This window comes from Conger conger, chromosome 8 (genome assembly GCF_963514075.1).
Source record: "Conger conger chromosome 8, fConCon1.1, whole genome shotgun sequence".
Lineage (NCBI taxonomy): Eukaryota > Metazoa > Chordata > Actinopteri > Anguilliformes > Congridae > Conger > Conger conger.
This window is the reverse complement of record NC_083767.1, coordinates 26,307,194-26,328,624: the sequence shown is the minus strand read 5'-3', so window position 1 is coordinate 26,328,624 and position 21,431 is coordinate 26,307,194. Positions and strand designations below refer to the sequence as shown.

General features: G+C 39.4%; 1 protein-coding gene across 4 annotated transcripts in view; it reads left to right on the top strand.

Annotated features, from left to right (window-relative positions):
• The window catches only part of pigg (phosphatidylinositol glycan anchor biosynthesis class G (EMM blood group)), a 142,674-nt gene extending 121,451 nt beyond the window's left edge, over nt 1-21,223 (top strand). For all 4 annotated transcript variants that reach the window (XM_061252011.1, XM_061252010.1, XM_061252012.1 and 1 more), the window contains 2 exons: nt 1,000-1,163; nt 19,230-21,223. In XM_061252011.1, the coding sequence (XP_061107995.1) occupies nt 1,000-1,163; nt 19,230-19,452 (387 nt within the window). In that variant the 3' untranslated portion in view covers nt 19,453-21,223. The remainder of the gene's footprint in view (nt 1-999; nt 1,164-19,229) is intronic.
• The last annotated feature ends 208 nt before the right edge of the window (nt 21,224-21,431 follow it).

Genomic DNA, 21,431 nt, shown 5'->3' with positions numbered 1-21,431 from the left:
CGTTCCATATGGTTTGAAGTTCATTCCAAAGAGATTATTTCGATGTTACAACAGATTTATTTATCTTGGTATCCAGCAAATCCCAGATTTTCTCAATCAGATTAAGGTCTGGACTTTTATGTCACCAGATGATGGCATCATGTAAGGCTACAATGCGGCCACGAACAATCTCAGAGAGCTTCCGTCGTGCCATCATGTTTAACACTGTGACACTGCTCAAAGTTCGTGTTACCTTAAATACTGGAACAACTGACCATCAGAAGTAATTATGCAGAATAATGTTGCTTCAAACCAGTTTAAACAAATTGTTAAGCATCAATAATCATGGAATGAGCCTTCAAACATGCATTCATGCTATGCAAAAGTCCAAAAATACAAATTAAACTTTTTCAAAAACAAAAATTATGTTTTCAGTGTTTCTGTTTATTAGCCATACTTTTACCCCATTGTAATTGTGGGAATGATAGTTTTGTTAAATAAATTTTCACGAAAAATGTTCAAAGAAGTAATATATTGAGACCCCTTTTAGACAAACGTGGTGGTGTATAATCATCACTCCACACTACTGTATATCTTCATCTTGATATACCAGCGTATAGATGTGACACGTCTCAAATACATTGTTTGACGATCTGCTTCCCAATCAAATTTTATCATAACACATTTGTTGTCATCTGAAATGGTTCTGAATGTCAGATTTGGCATTGAATGTTTTCAAGATTTCAATGGTAATGGGACTAATGAATCGATTTCTAAGCATTTTCCCATTGTTAGCCTACATTTTATCAGATTTCAGAAGTCACAGTCGACTGTTTGGGACATAATAAGTTCAATTGGGAAGTAAGTAAGCTTATTTTTTCATGCTCAGGTTGACATTACTGTGGAATTTCCCATATGCCTTTTACTCAAGTGGCTTCCGTCTAGCCACTTTACCATTAAGGCCTGATTTATGAAATAACAAAGAAATCAGTAAACTTACATTGTTCATTTTTTATGCAGGGGAACTCCAACAACATTGCAACAGTGGACATCTCAGCAGGCTTTGTTGGGCTTGAGAGTTATGTGGCGATTCCTGCCATTTTCCTCACAGCCTTCAGCACCTATTCTGGGCCCCTGCTCTGGGCGTGTCACCTAGTGTGCTACCTCAGCTCTGCACAAGACAGGTTAGTCTCTAGCCCTCCTTAATTGTTATCTCACTTCGGTGTGGTAGAGGTTGATTGATTGATTTATTGATTTATTTAGATCTGTTAGGAAACTTTGTCTGTGTCTTCCGATCACATAGAGGCATCCAAGATAAACACAATACACATTCAACACATAGTATCACATGACTTCACAACTTTACAACAGATCATAGCAGGTTTAGCAAAGCATAGCATAGCATAGCATGGGTTATATGGACATGGGTATACAATAGTATGAACACATGAATAAAGAGCAACACATAACACATTAAGCAGCCCAATGAGACAAATGGCCTGCTATCATGCTAAAGCTTCTTCAAAAGTAAAATACTAGGTGGCACAAATGCTGGGCTCTGTTGGTCTTTCACTGGGGTGCACAGCAACGGCCAATCCGCTTCAGAACTTTGTACGAAGTTCTCCACTTGATTATTTAATTAACTAAATAATGTATTGATCAGACATTTGTATATGCATCAGCTACAGCTACAGACTGCAAGTGTATCAAGATTTTACTCTGCCCAAGTACAGGAGTGAACCAGAATAATTTCTAGAGCTAAAAATAAATGAAGGTAATTGCTTGGAACAAAAACCAGCTTGCTGACCGGCCGTCCAGGACTAGAGTTGTGCAGCCCTATCATGGGCATTGGCTTTCTTCACTGATCGGGACTCAAGGTTGTTGTCATGCAGTTGAATTTCACCCCTGCTATTTTACTTGACATATGTGCTAACTTAGCTATCCTGTTTTTGTTGTTTACTCATAATATCGAGTAACAAGCCACAAAGCAAAAAGATCATCCTCAGATTTTGCACACATGATCAGGGTGTTTATGATGAAATGTATTGTTTCCTGTTTTAATTTCACTGCAAACTAAAGCAACTTAATTTTTGCATTTTCTAGTAGATTCTTTTGTAATTGTGACACTTTATACCTAAATTATGAAAATAAACTAAGCTAAATTAGTATTATAAAAAGTGTTTTGCTTAATTTAACTGGCTCCAGCATTATACTCAGAGGGGGTTTTTCTAAGACAACTGCTTGGAGCAGTGCTCACCAAAAAATACAATAAAAAATACATAAAAAAGTTAAAAAAGAACATGCATGTCACAACATACATAACATCTATCTATTTACTGTTAAATTATCATCACAATGGCCTCGGTACAAAAGCAGGTCTGGTGCAGTAAAACAGTACCCGCACTCATGAAGCAAACACCTTTCTGCTTCACTAGACCTACAGTTGTGGCCAAAATTATTAGAACACTTGGCATATTTAAGTGGTTTCAGTTGTTTTTGTTGAATTGGCCATTAAAATACCCATAAAACAAATGAAATATCTACAAAGTCATCATTATGCTCTATAAACCATAGAATAGAGCCATCATAAGGAGATGTATGTCATTTTCCATACAAAAGACAAGCTAGGCCTATTTCACTGTCAATGTCACACAATCATGTTCCTTCACAGAAGAAGCCAAATTACCTGTGTAATCATTGTCAGGTGTGATCGTGCTTAAATTGATGGTGATGCAAGAGTCTTAGGACACAGCTGTGTGATTCTTTTGAATGTACAAGGCCTATCCTGCTCATTAAGTGATTGGTAACATCAGGGTTTTGTCATTGAGGCCACACCACCAATTGGTATAAATTCAAAGCCTCTAGAAGTAGTCTTGAAGCACATGTTGCTCTTTGAACATGGCTAAGGTGAAGAAGGAGCTAACGAGTGAGCAACATGTTCGAATAAAGGCCCTTTTTGATGCTGGCTGGAGTTACCATAGCCAAGGACTTGAGATGCAGTCCAAGCACTGTAAAGTACACTTTAGACCGCCATGATGCCACCAATTCACACCAGAACTGAAAAGGGAGAGGTAGAAAAAATAAACTTTCAGACAGACAAGTGAACCATCTCAAAATTCTCAGTCTTAAAGACCGAAGAAAGACCTCACGAGAACTGCGTGACGAGATCAACACCACAATGACTAATGGTGCAACAGTGTCTTCAAGAACTGTGCGTCGGAAACTGGGAGAAGAAGGACTTGTTGGCAGAATAGCAGCAAAGAAACCATTACTGAGAGAGAAAAATATAGTGAAATGCCAGAAATTTGCAAAAGGAAACAAAGGAAGATTGGTATAAAGTGTTGTGGACTGATGAGTCCAAGTTTGAACAGTTTTGGCAACAAGCAAAGAGTATATGTTCAACGGAGGGAGGGGGAGAGATATAAAAATGAGTGTCTCTTGCCAACAGTTAAACACGGAGGGGGTAGTATTATGGTGTGGGGTGCCATTTCAGCCTCAGGAACAGGTGACTCAGTGAAAATTGATGGCATTCTGGATAACAAAGTATACCAAACAGTCTGGTGCACGGAGTACCATCTGGGAGTCGTCTTATTGGGTCTGGATTTATTTTCCAAGAGGACAATGGCCCTAAACATTCTTCTAACTATTGCCGGAACTACCTGCAACCGAAGGAATCTGCTGGCAAATTAAGTCCCATCATGGCAAGGTGGCCCCGGACAGCTGTGGAGTAGAGTGCTCACATTCGCCACCTGGTGGTGGTTGTGCAGAAAACTACCCATAAACCACTATGGATTATGGGTAATCTTGCTACAAATGACTGTTCTGCCTCTTACAGGCCGAAATGCAATATTACGTGTTATTTAGCAGACGCTCTTATCCAGAGCGACGTACAACAAAGTGCAAATCAATCACAAGAACAAGTGCAAAAGTAGACCTGAGAGGACAGTACAGTTCCGAGTCCTAGTGTAAACATACAGAAATTCAGAACCCTTGAAGAGTACAATCAACATTCAAACTAGCATACCACTGTTGGCAGCTAGAATACAACAACAGCCAATAAAAACAACAATACCTATACAAGAAACAATATCTATACATAAGTGCCATTACGGTTTAAGGCCAATCACAGTGATTGTGAGTTGGGGAGGGAAAGGTGTAGCCTGAAGAGATGGGTCTTCAGTCTGCGCTTGAAGGAGGTCAGAGACTCTGCCGTTCTGACATTCACCGGGAGGTCATTCCACCACCGTGGGACCAGGACAGACAGCAGTCATGAGCCTGAAGAGCAGGTGTGGCGAGGGGGAGGCGCCAGACGGCACAAAGTGGCAGAACGGAGGGGTCTTGCTGGTGTATAGGTCTTGATAAGGGATTGAATATACACAGGGGCTGATCCTTTAACTGCCTGGTATGCGAGCACCAAAGTTTTAAATTTGATGCAAGCCATAACAGGCAGCCAGTGGAGGTTGCTGAGCAGGGGGGTGACATGCGAATGTCTGGGAACATTGAATACCAGACGGGCTGCAGCATTCTGGATGAGTTGTAGGGGTCTGATGGCAGATGCTGGAAGGCCAGCCAGCAGAGAATTGCAATAGTCCAGGCGGGACAGGACCATTGCTTGAACAAGGAGCTGAGTGGAGTAGGTGGTGAGAAAGGGTTGGATTCTCCGGATGTTGTACAGGAAGAACCTGCACGCCGGGGTCACCGTAGCGATGTTCTTGGAGAAGGATAGCCTGTTGTCCATCACCACTCCAAGGTTCCTTGCACTAGGGGATGAGGTCACTGTGGTATCCCCTAGTAAGATGGAGAAATCAGAGAAGGGAGAGGTTAAAGCAGGGATGAAGATCACCTCCATCTTATCTGAGTTGAGCTTTAGATGGTGGTTGCCCATCCAGCTCTGGATGTCTCTCAGGCAGGCGGAGATACGGGTAGAGACCTGTGTGTCTGATGGGGGGAAGGAGAGAAAGAGTTGGGTGTCATCGGCATAACAATGATAGGAGATGCCATGAGCAGAGATAACGGGGCCAAGGGATTTTGCTCACATGCAAAAAACACTGATACAATACTTAAGTTCCCTGGAGGTATTCGAGTACACACGGCTAGTGGAAAAAATGCACTTTTCTGCCGAATTGCAAACAATTCCACTGTTATATAGCGTCGCTCTGAGCACGCCTATATAAACTGCTAATTACTATTGCAAACTAGCGATCTAAAAATTATCCTAACAATTGCAGCGTCCAAAGTATCTAACTGATTCTGATCACCTAATCAGAATAACAGACCCGAGCGAAACTGCCGGCGGCTGGTGAAAAACACACGAGATTTGCTAACTAATGACAGAAAATGCCACACACCTGGTCTAACTAACGCAGTAATTTGACAACAAATCTACAACTGCTGATAGACTAACAAGGTTTCCTTATAACCTACTGCTCACACACAAAAAACACAGAAACAATACTTGAGTTCCCTGGAGTTATTCGAGTGCACACGGCTAGTGGAAAAAATGCACTTTTCTGCCGAATTGCAAACAATTCCACTGTTATATAGCGTCGCTCTGAGCACGCTTATATAAACTGCTAATTACTAATGCAAACTAGTGATCTAAAAATTATCCTAACAATTGCAGCGTCCAAAGTATCTAACTGATTCTGATCACCTAATCAGAATAACAGAACCGAGCGAAACTGCCGGCGGCTGGTGAAAAACACATGAGATTTGCTAACTAATGACAGAAAATGCAACACACCTGGTCTAACTAACGCAGTAATTTGACAACAAATCTACAACTGCTGATAGACTAACAAGGTTTCCTTATAACCTACTGCTCACACGCAAAAAACACAGAAACAATACTTCAGTTCCCTGGAGGTATTCGAGTACACACGGCTAGTGGAAAAAATGCAACACAGCTGCCCCCTTCCGTGGTAAGCTTGCAAGTATTTTTTCCTGGCCGGCGGCATTCTTGCCAGAGGCAAAACATCAAATGAAACACAAAACCACTGTATCTTGTTGTAAATACCTTAGATTTTTTTTGATTATTGTTATTTGTTGTTGTGTTTGGATTTCAGAAATTCAAAGATCATTCTAAGTCTAGAGACTTGAGCTAGCTAGCTACTTGCTTCCTTAACTGATTAGCTAATTCTGCTGCATTCATTTAATTGATTAATTTATTAAATTTATTTATCATTAATTTTGGAATTGAAACAAAATTACATCTGTGAGTGCGAGTGAAGGTGAAAACATATTATGGATTAGGATTCTGCGGGATTCCTTTACATCCTGAAGCATAAAGCTGAGTGTGAAAGAACGGGGCAGATCTTGTATCAACTCTGCATCTTATTTCTATTTTATTAATATTTTATTGCAAAGAATTCATTTACTGCAGTTGTAATGTACAACTACTGTATAATTACTTGAGACCTGTGCAACATATCTAAGGACAATTGAACCAAAACATTTTCCAATAAGCTATGTGGCACGTCAGTGGTGATTACAGTACACAGTATTTAAATGTAAATGGCTTACAATTTGCACCGTTTTATGAAAAGTTATATAGTTTTCTGTATTCTCCATTTTTTTGTAAAGTAGACAAAAATCATCAGGATAATGAAGAAAGAAGTCAGTAATAAAATAAAGGAAAATCAGGAGATGAAAGCATCAGGATTGTATTGTAATGCATACTCAGGGTCAGGGTTATTTTTGATAATTTGTCAGGATTTTCAACATTTTTCACAAACTAAAAAAAAAAGTTCGCATTTCTTAGAGAAAATTGGTTTCTCAAGAAATGCTCCAACTTAATCACCGAAGCATCTCCAACTTGAGTCCATTTCCAACTAGCAAAGGCAGCTAGAATATCCTGAATACTACAATAATTATACGTCATATTTATGTGCAATATGTGCCCCTTCAGTTGTTATTCTTTTACAATATAACAATCTATTGAATATACATAGGTGATGGCTAGTGCGATGACATAATCTGACTGTTAATAAATGTGCACTATTTGTCATTGTATTCTGTTTTGTGCTGATCGTTTAAGAGGCAGTTCAATTTAGATGGCAGGATCATAGTGATAGTCAATTTAAACCTATAGCTGGCAGTGTGATGTGGTCAGTGTTTATCACCTCAATCTAAACACTGCAATATTTCATTGTGAAACAATAATTAATAATAATAATAATTAAGCATTTGAACTTTTTACAGGTTTGTCAGGCAAAATGCTGGTATATTCTTTTGATATGTGAAATACTGTATATGGGTTGAAAATTGTGCTTATTTCCACAGTGGATATGATCTGTTTTTCCATATGAATTCAGTCAAATGTGATATTGAATGGCAGGGCAATTCATGTGAGGTGTCACAAATGGTGAAATACAGGGAATTTTTGGTGACCACTTACATTTTCTTCAAACTAACAATTTATATTATACCTGGGTACAATTTTATAATCTTATATAATCTTATAATCAACGAATTCTGAATTTTTTTTATTATTTCACCTCCTTATGTCAACGACTCATATACACTCACCGAGCACTTTATTAGGAACATTTTTACTTAATCACATGAATAAGTAGGTGTAATAATCTAATCAGTCAATTGTGTGGCAGCAGTGCAATGCATACAGTCATGAAGATACGGGTCAGGAGCTTTAGTTAATGTTCACAACAACCATCGGAATGGGGAAAAAATGTGATCTAAGTGGCTTTGACCGTGGAATGATTGTTGGTGGCAGACAGGGTTGTTTGCAAAACTGCTTATGTCCAGGGATTTTCATGCACAGCCTCTAGAGTTTGCAAAGAATGGTGAAAAAAAAATAATAATAAATCCAGTGAGCAGTAGTTCTGCAGACTGAAACGCCTTGTTGATGGGAGACATGACAGTAATGCAAATAACCACACATTACAACAGTGATATGCAGAAGAGCATCTCTGAACACATAACGCATCATAACACTAAGTGGATAGGCTACAGCAGTAGAAACAAAAGATACGTCTAATAACTGCCTAATACAGTGTTTACTGAGTGTACGTGGATTAATAATTTTATTCACATCCCAAATTAATGGATGGGTAATATGCTGTATCACCTAGTTCAACTCTGTATGAAGACAGGATCTGTCTGAAGAAGCAATGGCTGTTAAAGGCCTGCCGCAAATGTATGAATTTGGAGATAAACCAGCAAGCTTTTGGCTTTTCAGGCTCAACCACTGCCTCCAGAATGACAATTTAAAGTCCTCCTTTTTTTTCATCCCTATACACCTCAGATTGTCCTAATGACCCACCACCTACCATGTGTTTCCAGTCAACTTAACACCTTGGAGATCCAAGAAACTTGGATCTTCAGATCACTACTGCAATAGCAAATACAGAGCAGTAAATCTCCGGGGCTCAATGTTTTTCCAGTGGAGCTATAGAAATTCTCAGCCTTACTGTTCCTGTTATTTTTATGTGTTTAATTAATCATTCACTAAAGGCTATCTTCCCCGAACTCTAAATGAAGCCTCAATATCTCTTCTAGTCAAAGGAGCCCACTCTCTTTGAATCATACAGGCCCATTTCACTTCTAAATGTTGAGTATAAAATATTAGCCAAAGCCTTTGCACTAAGATTGAAGCCTTCTTTAATCTCAGTGGATCAAAATTGTTTCATTTGTGGATGCAGCCCTTACAGGAATTTGTATCTATTGTTTCTGTGTGTACAAACATTTACACTCCCAATATGAACAGAAATGGAAATTAACAGAAAGTTTTTGGATTTTTTAAAAATTAAAACAAATTAAAGTCACTTTAAAGCTTTGCAAGAACAACTCAAAGACCAAAGGGCTGCACAATTCACAACAATAAAAGCCAAGCATTCAGTCAAATAATGCTGAGATAACATGAATCATTAGGTTTTTTGTGAAGTCTGTGTCAGCTTGAGTAGAAGCAAAAGGTGGACATACCAAATACTAAGAAATTCTGAAATTCATGTAATTTTTTCATAATTCAACTTTTCACTTGAATTATTATGATGATAATATAATAGCAATGAAAATGTATTAAATTAGAAAAGAATGCAAAATGGAAGCATTTTTGCTAGTGGTCTCAGACTTTTGGACCCCACTGCACATTGGGGCTCTAGGCAGGGATGCCCTCTGCTATTTGCAGTTGCCATTGAGCCATTGGCTTATATAGCTATGTCAGCGCCCTGAATTTAGTGGTATTATCTGTAAGAGTACTGAGCACAAAGCCTCATTATATGCGGATGACCTTTGTGTTTCTAATCCCATGTCCTCAATGGTAGAGAACTTTCGGGTTACAAACTGAACCTACAGAAAAGTTAGTATTTCCCAGTCAGTTCATTAACCAACACCTGACCGACCTCTATAATGCCATTTCGATTAATGCATGGAAGTAAAATATTTGTGTGTAATGGTTAGGCATTCGTTAAATTCCTTCAATCAATTCTTTCAGCCCTAACTTTAGTCCACTTTACGAATGCTGTAAAAAGGAGACACTCTAGCAGGCCACATTAATCTTATAATCTCCAGTTAAAATGACAGTCCTACCATGGTTTTTGTATTTATTTTCAAACATACCCATATTAATTAGCAAGAGTTTCTTTAACAAATTTGACAATTTGGTTGCCTCCTTCTTGTGGGAGAATAGAGGCTGTTGTAATTGGAAAGCTTTTCTACAGAGGTCAAAGCGACAGGGTGGGATGGCACTCCCAAAGTTTCAACATTACTATTTGGCGAGCAATATTCGTACGTTACATTATTGACATTTGGCAGACGCTCTTATCCAGAGTGACGTACAGTTGATTAGACTAAGCAGGAGACAATCCTTCCCTGAAGCAATGCAGGGTTCATCCATCATGGGGCGGCCTGTAGCGTAGTGGTTAAGGTAAATGACTGGGATACGCAAGGTCGGTGGTTCTAATCCCGGTTGTAGCCACAATTAGAGCTGGGCCCTTGAGCAAGGCCCTTAACCCTGCATTGCTCCAGGGGAGGATTGTCTCCTGCTTAGTCTAATCAACTGTATGTCGCTCTGGATAAGAGCGTCTGCCAAATGCCAATAATGTAATGTAATGTATGTCATCCAAGCCCTATCTGGGTGCAGGAGGCAAGGTCTTATCCCTTAGATTCCTGGCATGTCTCTCTAATTCGAAAAAACTTGAGTTCCTCAAATCCTGTAGTGATTCACACCCTAAAGATTTGGCCTCAATTTCATTAAAATGTTGGTTTACAGACTGCCTCAATTTTAGGCTCTATTACATACAACTGTTTATTCATCTCCGCTTATAGAAATGGAATTGGCTGCGTAAAGTATACATTTTTTAATAACATTTTCAGTTATTTTGAGAAGCTTACACAACTATTTAAATTGCCTAGATATAATTTCCTTAGGTATTTACAGATTAGGAGCTTTACTCAAATTATTATTATTTTTTGGCCCTGTTTTCACCCATTGAGGTACTGTTAGATATGAATCCAGACTACAGAGGTCTTATTCTATACATATATTAACAGAGGCATGTTAGTGGTAGTTTTTTATTAAAATGATTAGTGAAGCTTTTAGCATTTTCATAAGACTTTTTTTTGCGCTCTTCTCCGAACATTTCTCACCCAATTAGAACATGCTCTACTTTTAAACAGACCTAGTGGGTTGTCATATGCTACAGTTGTTATAAAAATTTATATTTTCGGAAACGAGGCACCATGTTAGCCAGTGACTCTATAATGTAAGACATGATGCAACTGCAAGCCACGCGACACACAGAACATATCATTATACATTGCCAGAGCCATATGGTGCCAAAATGGCAGAACAACAAATTAGCGTGACGTCACAACAGCAAGAACTTGCTTCTGGGTGGATAACGGCTCTGCTGCCTCCATTTGTTTTTGTGTCTGGGATAGTCAATAAGAAACAATAATCATAAACCACATTCCTCAGGAGAAAAAATACCATTGAACGGACATTAACTTTTGGTGGAAGCGGCCGCTTCCCCGTGTTCTTTTCGGAAGATGGTGAGTTAGTTAACTAGCTAACTTTCTCCACAGCTCTGGTTCAGTTGATTTTGAAATAATATTACTTTGTTCCACCATTGAACTGTAATAGGCTATAACACCTACTCCTTTAATTTGTATGATGTGATTGACATTTTATTTTTGGCAATCGTAGATACAGAATATAACCAACCGTAACATTATTTCTGAATACAGGAATACATTACTCCATAAATTATTAGAGGTTATAATAAAACTACTTTATTTCATTGTTGGAGAGCAATGCATATGAAAGAAAAACAAAATTTAGCCAGTCCAAATTCATCCACTAAAACCTGCATTACCGGGTCACCGCCGCAATGTTCTCTGAGAGGGACAGCCTGCTGTCTATCACCATGCCACGGTTCCTTGCACAGGGTGATGCCATCAGTGAGGTATCCCATAGGGAAATGGAGAGTTCCAGATGGGGAGAGTTAATAGCAGGAATGAAGATCATTTCAGTTTTACGTGGGTTGAGCTTCCAGCTCTGGATGTCACTCAGGTAAGCAGAGATGCGCTCTAAAACCTGTGTATCAGATGGCGGGAATGAGATGAAGAGTTTGGTATTATCCGCGTAGCAGTGGTAGGATAGACCATGAAAGTGGGAGGGAGAATAAGATGAAGTGGTGATCAGATGTACGCAGAGGGGTAACCGTGAAATTGGAGCATGAGCAGTTCCTCATGAAGACAAGGTCTAGGACATTACTTGCTTTGTGGGTTGCAGGAAGAGGTCGAAGGAGTGAAGTAGTGGTAGGAGGGCAGCAGCCTGGGAGGCTTCAAGGTGGATGTTGAAGTCCGAGGAGAATCAGTGGGGTGGCATCCTCAGGGAAGGAGCTGAGAAGGGTGTCTAGTTTATCAAGAAACCTCCCAGGGGCCCCGGAGGAGGATAGACAACTGCAATAAAGAGAGAGGTTAGTAGGGTAGGATACTGCAACAGAATGATATTCAAAAGTGGATATGGACAGGTCAGAGAGGGGGAGAACAGAGAATTTCCATGAGGGGGAGATTAACATCCCAGTACTACCTCCATGGCCAGGGAGTGTGAGAGAAGGAAGATGAGAGGGCAGCGGGAGTGGCGGTGTTGTCAGGTGTGATCCAGGTCTCAGTTAGGGCAAGGAATTGTCGGGACTGGAGGGAGGCATATGCGGGGATACTTGGTCGGGCAATCATGGGGGAAGACTGCTGACTTGTCAATTGTCCAGAAGACACTCATTGACACCCTCCACAAGGAGGGTAAGCCACAGAATGTCATTACTGAAAGGGCTGGCTGTTCAAAGCATATTCATGGAAAGTTGACTGGAAGGGAAAAGTGTGGTAGGAAAAGGTGCACAAGCAACAGGGATGACCGCAGCCTTGAAAGGATTGTCAGGCAAAGCCGATTCAAGAACTTGTGGGAGCTTCACAAGGAGTGGGCTGAGGCTGGAGTCAGTGCATCAAGAGTCAGTGCATCACAAACGTGTCCAGGAAATGGGCATTAAGTGTCACATTCCTAGTGTCAAGCCACTCTTGAACCAGAGACAACATCAGAAGCGCCTTACCTGGGCTAAGGAGAAAAAGAACTGGACTGTTGCTCAGTGGTCCAAAGTCTTCTTTTCAGATGAAAGTACATTTTGCATTTAATTTGGAAATCAACGTTCCAGAGTCTGGAGGAAGAGTGGAGAGGCACATATTCCAAATTGTTTTAAGTCCAGTGTGAAGTTTCCACAGTCAGTGATGATTTGGGGTGCCATGTCATCTGCTGGTGTTGGTCCACTGTGTTTTATCAAGTCCAGAGTCAACGCAGCCATCTACCAGGAGATTTTAGAGCACTGCATGCTTCCGTATGCTGACAAGCTTTATGGAGATGCTTTTCCAGCAGGACTTAACACCTGCCCACAGTGCCTTAACTACTAGTAACTGGTTTGCTGACCATGGTATTACTGTGCTTGATTGGCCGGCCAACTCGTCTGACATGAACCACAGAGAGAATCTATGGGGTATTGCCAAGAGGAAGATGAGAGACCAGAGCTAACAATAAAGACAAGCAGATGGCTGCTATCAAAGCAACCTGGGCTTCCATAACACCTCAGCAGTGCCACAGGCTGATTGCCTCCATGCCACGCTGCACTGATGCAGTAATTTGTGCAAAAGGAGCCCTGACCAAGTATTGAGTGCCTAAATGAACATACTTTTTAGAAGGTCGTCATTTCTGTGTTATAAATCCTTTTTTTGATGACAAAAGTCCCACTGTAGGATCGATTTAAATATTTAAAAGTTATATATTTTCTGAATCATTTTCTCTTGGGCACTGTGAGTGAAGTGGCGGGATCTGGATGTACAGTTGCTATGTAAATTACATCAGAAGGATACAGTATGGTTATTTGCTACCAAAACTTAGCAATATTGAAATCATTCACACGATTGTAGCCTGACGGCGGGATATGAGGAGTATATTGACCCTGGCTACAGTCAGAATTCTGAGAGTTCAAAGTGCCACCAACTGCCATGTATGAGCATGTGAAGTCAACCAGTAAAAACTATTGTTACATCACCATTTTCGAGCTCCATAAATGGAAGCAATAGAATGTGCATCTGACATCTGCAGTGACATCTGTTTTTCGGTGCCATCGGGGTCCAGCATTTAACATTGATGGAATGCTGGTAAAATGAGCGCTTAAAAGCCACAAAAATGTAATTTAATCACATTAACACGTTTTATGATATTTTAATCATAATATTGATGTTGATTTCCAGAAATACATTTTTCGGTTTGACGCTTGAGGGCACGAGACGCGAATAGCCAGTGTTTTTTTAAACATGCGTGATTGCTTTGAATAAAGAAACATCACTGTATGTGACAATGTCATGGCTTATGGTCAACTTAGGTAAATATATAGCATGAGTATGAATTGTGCAACCAAACAAATACACAACTTTAGTTTAAAACTAACTAGTTACAATGTGAAATTTAGTGTGGACTTAACACAGTAACTTGCAATCAAACCTAAGTTATACTGGTGCAACAGGCTGAAGATTAATGTGCTGTACAAGTAGATATATGACTGAAATAGTCTGATCGCTATATATAAAATCAGAAATAAAGGTACACTAAAATGTACAGTAAAATGAGAGATGCCTGATATTAATTGCAGCGTGGAACAACTTTCAGTTAAAATCTAAATAAAGCTGTTATTGTTTTGTGAGCTGCTGTCTGTATTCATTATTTTTGTGCTGTTTAGCAGCTGGGTGCTTGGTAGGCTATACAGTTATTCTGGCTACTCGTAAGTTTGAAATGGAGCTGGAAATGCGTGTGGCTATGCAAAGTTGTTCTGGGGTGTGATTTGTGGTGCAATGGATGGGCTGCAGGCGAGGATCCTTGCTAACACTGAAAAGCTGCAAGGAGAGCTGAAGAGAGCAGTAAATTACTTCACCAGACCAGCTGCACTACTTCGCTACACTGCTACACAAGATTATCACATTACATATGCTTAGAGATTGGACTCGGATTTGAAACAATTATTTGCAAACAAAATTTGCAAATAAGATTTGAAACAATTATTTGCAAACAAAATTTAATATAAGACAAAGATGACCCAAATAAACAGAAAATATTTTTTTTAATGATTGAAGGAAAAAGGTTATGAAACACCTATATCACCCATGTGAAAAAGTAATTGCCTCCCTAAACTTAATAACTGGTTGTGCCACCTTTAGCAGCAACAACTGCGACCAAATGATTCCGATAGCTGGAGATCAGTCTTTGACATCACTGTGGATGAATTTTGGCCCACTCTTCTTTGCAGGTATTGCTTTAATTCAGCCACATTAGAGGGTTTAAGTCAGGGCTTTGACTGGGCCACTCAAAAACCTTTATTTTTTTTACATTTTTTTACCCATTCAGTGGTGGACTTGCTCTTGTGCCTCGGATCGTTGTCTTGCTGCATAACCCAATTGCGCTTGAGCTGCAGTTTACGGACTGATGGGCGGACATTCTCCTTCAGGATTTTCTGGTATAGAGCAGAATTCATGGTTCCATCAATTATTGCAAGTCGCCCAGGTCCTGAGGCAGCAAAGCATCCCCACACCATCACACTGCCACCACCATGTTTGACTGTTGGTATGATGTTCTTATTGTGGAATGCTGTGTTAGCTTTATGCCAGACGTAACGGAACCGATTTCTTCCAAAAAGTTTCACTTTTAACTCATCAGTCCACAGAATTCCAAGTATCTCAAAAGGCTTGGGGGTCATCAATGTGTTTTTTGGGAAATGTGAGACGAGCCTTTATATTCCTCCTGCTTAGCAGTGTTTTTTGCCTTGCAACTGTCCCATGGATACCATTTTTGCCCAGTCTCTTTCTTATCGTGGAGTCATGAACCCTGACCTATTCCGAGGCGAATAAGGCCTGCAGTTCCTTAGATGTTCGTCTGGTTCTTTTGTGACTTGCCGGATGAGTCGTCAATGTACTCTTGGAGGAATTCAACTATTCCAAGTTTTCTCCATTTGGAGATAATGGCTCTCAATGTGGTTTGCTGGAATCCAAGTGCCTTAGAAATGGCTTTGTAACCCTTTCCAGACTGATATATAAAAACGTTCTTTCTCATTTCTTCCGGAATTTCTTTTGATCGTGACATAGTGTGCCACTTGTTGAAAGCCATTAACCTACTTCACATTGCTGGAAAGGTTCTATTTAAGTGATGTTTAGATTCACCAGGGCTGGCAGTAATCAAGCCTGGGTGTGTCTAGTCTAATTGAACCCGATTATCAATTAAATGTGGCTATTGGTTGATTGAGTAACTAAGGGGGCACTTACTTTTTCACACAGGGGCCATTGATAGTCTTTTTCCTTTAATAAATATCTTATAGAAACTGTAACTTTCTGTTTATTCAGGTTATCTTTTTCTTATATGAAATTTTGTTTGAAACAAGTGTGACAAATATGCAAAAATTAAGGAAATTGGGGAGGAAATACTTTTTCACACCACTATCTCCATATCTTAATTTCAAATATACACATGTATTTCTAAATGTTAAACTGTGTAAACTGTTTCTTTACCATCTTAACCATTCATTTGGGATTGAGCAAGGTAAGGTATCTATGGAAAATATTCTTTTGACTGTGAATTCATTTAGCCTATTTGACTATTTTCCAGATAAGAAATCAGCTGTTAATGTTTTGGTGAACTATTGCTTAAGGCTCCATCTATAAATGGTGGTGCACTTCTGGGTGAATTTATTTCAGAATTGATTTAGAGTATATGTGTGATGTCTATGTGAGCCCACACAAAATATTCAACAGAAAGTAATCACAAAGGAAAGAATAAAAACAAAATAACAATAATAATATCATTAACAACAATGGTCTTACTATATTCCAACAATATTTAAATTTTTAGTGCTTTTTTTAATGCAATTTGTTAATTCTGATTAAAGGATTTCCTTTTCTCCTATTCCTTTTTATTTATTTCTTCCCTTTGTCTTTTTTTTTTCCGCCAATGTGACCTAACAGCAACCCTCAGCCTGTCTGAATTACAATGTTAACATTTCAATGGAAGTATTTACGATTAAATACCAAAATAAAGTTTGAAAATGCAATGAAATTGTGTGTCAGTACTCATAAAAATGATATCGATTACACGGTTAACCATTTACAAAATGGACTGGTAAACATTTACAGAAACTGATGATTTATCACATAGGGCTCTGTGCTAATCTTGAATTACGATGATACAGTGACTTCAGAAAGTATTCCGACCCCTTTACTTTTTGCACACTTTATTGTGTAGATTTAATTTTGAATAAAATTGCCATTTTTGCCCTTCAATGATCAACACTCAATATGTTTTTAGCCATTTTTGATAGTTTATTAAAAATCTAAAACTGAAATCTGTCATTTACATAAGTATTCAGACTCTTAATTCAGTACTTTGTGGAAGCACCTTTGGCAGCAATTACAACTTAAGAGTCTTCTTAGGGAAGTCTCTACAAGCTTTGCACACTTGGATTTGGGAAATTTAGATTTGGCCCATTCTTCCTGGTACATCCTCTCAAGCGCCGTCAGATTGGATGGAAAGCGTTTGTGAACTGCCATTTTAAGGTCTCTGCACTGATATGTTATGTGAATTAAGTCTGGGCTTTGGATGGACCACTCAAGGACAGTCTTGTCCTGAAGCCACTCCAGCATGAACCGTTGCCCCAGTCTGAGATCGAATGCACTGTGGAGCAGGTTAACGATCTCTCTGTATTTGGGTGCATTCATCCCTCCCTCAAATCTGACCAGTCTCCCTGTCCCTTCTGCTGAGGAGCACCCCCATAGAATGATGCTGCCATCACCATGCTTCATGTTATTGTTATTAGCCAGGTGATGAGCAGTGCATGATGTTCACCAGATATAGTGCTTGGAGTTCAATTTTTGTTACCTCAGACCAGAGAATCTTTTTCCTCATGCTCTCCTATAAATGTCCTATAAAAGCGGGCTGTCATATGCCTTTTACTTAAGAGTGGCTTCTGTCTAGTCCTGAGGTCACCAACCCTGGTCCTAGAGATCTACCATCCTGTAGGTTTTCATTCCAACCATAAAGCAGCGCACCTCGTTCAGCAGCTAGGGAACTCATCAAGATGCTAATTGTTGGTATCAGGTGGGCCAAATTAGGGTTGGAGTGAAAACCTACAGGATGGTAGATCTCCAGGAACTGGGTTGGTGATGCCTGGTCTAGTCACTCTACCTCTAAGGTCTGATTGATGGAGTGCTGCTGAGATGGTCGTCCTTCCAGCAGGTTATCCCATGTCTGCAGAGGACTTCCGAAGCTCTGTTAGAGTGACCATTCTTGCTCGGTTACTCAGTTTGGCTGGACTGCCAACATGAAGAAAAGTCCTGGTTGTTCCAAACGTTTTCTATTTCACAATTATTGACGCCACTCCTGGGAACACTCAAAAGTTTTTTAGAAATTGTATTTTTATACCTTTGCCCCGATGGATGCCTCACCACAATTTCTGAGGTCTACAGAGAAACTTGGACTTCATGGCTTGGTGTTTGTCCTGAGATGCACTGTGAATTGAGGGGCCTAAATGTCCAATCAATTCAATTTCTAATCAAGTTCTAGACACATCTCAAGGATAATTAAAGCAAAAGGTGCACTTGACCACAATTTGGAATACCCCACCAAAGGGTCTGAATAGTAATGTAAATGAAAGAATTCAGTTTCAATGTTTCTGAAATTAAAAAAAAAAATTATTGTGGGGTATTGAGTGTACATTGATGGGAAAAATGGGAATTCTATCCAGTTAAAATTAAAGGTACAATAGGTAATTTCAGACTCCTAATGGTCAAGAGAGGAATTGCTGCAACAAACACCCTCAAACCACTGTTTATCTTTCCTACAGTCTATGAATATAACGCATAATATAAAGCGTTATTATAAAGTTCAGTGTTCTCATGCACTGTTTTGGAAAGCTGACAGTGACACAACAGTGCCTGCCGCCTTTTCCTAGTCTTCTAGTAAAAAAAAAAAATGTTCAAACAGGTGAACAGATAAAATTTTGACTTAGTGTGCTACACAAAATTTATATTTTTTGTCATTTTGAAGTTTTAACTTTAGCTAACCAACTATATAATGAGCAAGCAACTTATTTGGCTATGTAACTAGTTGGCGATGTAAGTAACATATGATAGTCTGCCACAAACGATGCAACTGTATTATCCAAGTGAAGAATATATAGTTATAAAATGATACCAGTTAGTTATTGGTAGCAACAAGCAAATTAGCTATTAGTTAGCTTGCTGAATTTATAAATATCTATTGCTACCGATAGCAAACTGGTATTGTTTTAAACTAGATATGTAATCTTCGCTTGGATAATAACCAATAGTATTCAAAGTTTCAGTGATCGCTTGTCTGGAGTGCAAGAATAAGCCCCCACACCAATGAGCTTGAATTATTGTACAGCTGTACAATGTTTTGATGCAGAGTGACGGCCCGTCAACTGAATATTTTGAAACCAGAATTTAAGGATTATAAACACAACAACAACATCTCAGTGAGCCTTTTTCAACGATAGGAAGGGATTTTGCAACAATGTTTTAACGCAAAAATCGTACCTATTGTACCTTTAAATCTACAACACTGTGCACAAAGTGAAGGGGTCTGAATACTTTCTGAAGCCACTTTATATTACTCCATTGATGAGGTTGCTACTATTTAATCATTAGATAATTTAGGAGTCTCCTTTTTGTCTCTCCCCCAGCCGGCATCCAGCGTCTCTGGGCCATGGATGTTACTGCTTTGCCTTGTTGCGTTCCATCCCAACAGTGGTGTACATCATCCTGGTCACTGCCTTGCGCTACCACCTCTTCATCTGGAGTGTCTTTTCCCCAAAGCTGCTGTATGAAGCCATGCATACACTGGTGGCCACCGTGGTCTGTATCTTCTTCACTGCCATGGACCAGAACCACATAGCCCAGTCCTAGAACTGGGATGACAGATATGAGTTAAGCAACTCCTCAATTCTGATTCCTGTTGCTGCAGCTGTGTACATGAATCTGGGTTATGGCTATGAATATATTTGTCCATATTTTTGTCTATTTTCATTAGGGTTATCCCTAGTTTGCCTTTTTTGTGGTAAATTGCTTCTGGAGTGGGTTTACAACTTAAACTGGGATTGTTATGATGTCATAGCTTTTCAGATTAGACACAGCAAAAAGTTTTTATGTTTAATCCCCATTGAACTTGTATGGAGTTAAATTAACACTGGACATTTTACTGTACTGCATGTACATTGTTATAGATGTAAGCTCAGAAATTGAACAGGGTATGTTAGGATGTAAAATATGTGTACTGTTTCCATGATAATTTTGCTTTTCTAGACTTGACTAGCATGATTCATGTTTCATCCATCAGCCTCCATATGCAGGGGCCATATGGTACTGCCCACAGGTGGTTGCCTTCATTGTTCCATTCATTTCAGTTTGTTCTGGACAGCAGCGCGCCCTACAGAGATAATGAAATAACTTTGTTTGACAATCTAGATCAATACAGAGCACCATGCATGGTTACAATTTCTTTGGTGCACAGTCTCTCCATTTTCGCTCCATACGAACCCTCCGCCAGCAACTGAATCTCTGGAATCACCCAACAGCCTGGCAGAAGAAGCAAGAATCAGGCTTAAGAAAGTATATTTGCTACTTTATTAGATGTGTTGTGCTACATTTATTGTAAATTTGTGTTGGAAAAACAAATGTGCAGGTGCCTGTATAACGTGCAGGATTACGGAGTTAGCTCAATAACTGCACCTAGTAACACCTGGAACAGTGGGGGTTTTTTTCAGTACGAGTTCCAGATTTATTAGGAGTTTTACTCAGTTTAATTATCCAGCTAACTCGGTAATCCTGCTTCATGATAAAGGCCTCTGATACATGGATGCATATCTACCTAAACCCAAAGATGATAGCTTGACAGACAAAGTCACTGCAGCTGAAATAACAAGCATGTATCTCACTATGCACTACTCCCTTTCATACACGGAGGCCAACTTCGGTAGCACGCTACTCCCTAATTTTGCCAGACCCCAAGAAAATAGAAAGATTGCAAGAAAATACCATGTGGTCGAACAAAAGCTATTACCATCCAATTCATGTCCAGGCAAGGAGATTTGACATGCAAGATTTCTGCTTAATATATTTTATGCCTAATTATAAAGCTATCCTGTTACTTCTGACTTTTTGATGACCATTCATGGTTTTTTTATTTTTTTTATTGCATGTTTGATCTAAATGATGTATCTAAATGAATAAAGACCGCACTTACCATTGGCCATGCCTATAACATTCACAATTTATTTTGTAATCTGTTAATTATTCAAGCATAATATTCTGTGCGGGCTGTAACTGCTGGTGGGATATGTGTCAAAGCCAGATATGCATTATATCGAAGTTCTATATGTTTGTTGATAACCTATTAAGAATTGGCATAATCAATCTGTCCCACATTGCCCCACAAAAGGTCAATTCCTTTGTTTTCACTATACACTGAAGACAATGGAGTTTGTGGTCAAAAGATGTACATGAGATGACAGATCCAAATTTCTGCTTTTTATTTATTTTTTATATCACCTTTTGTATCAGACCACACATTTTTTTGGTGAGCAAAAGTATTGGAACATGTGACTGACAGGTGTTTCTTGTTGCCCAGATGTGTCCTGTTTCATTGATTGGTTAAACATTAAATAGTTCTGAATGTCTACTCTTGGTTTTAGCCTTGGGTTTTGCCTGTGAAGACTGCATTTGTGTTAGAAAAGATTAACAAGCATGAAGACCAGAGAGCTGTGTTTGGGAGAAAAGCAACAACTTGGAATTTCCAGAAAAAGAAAGAAACCACTGGCGCACTGAGCAACACTCACACACCAACGGCGATTGGCTGTCATGCAAAGTACCAACCAGTGCGTCAGGAG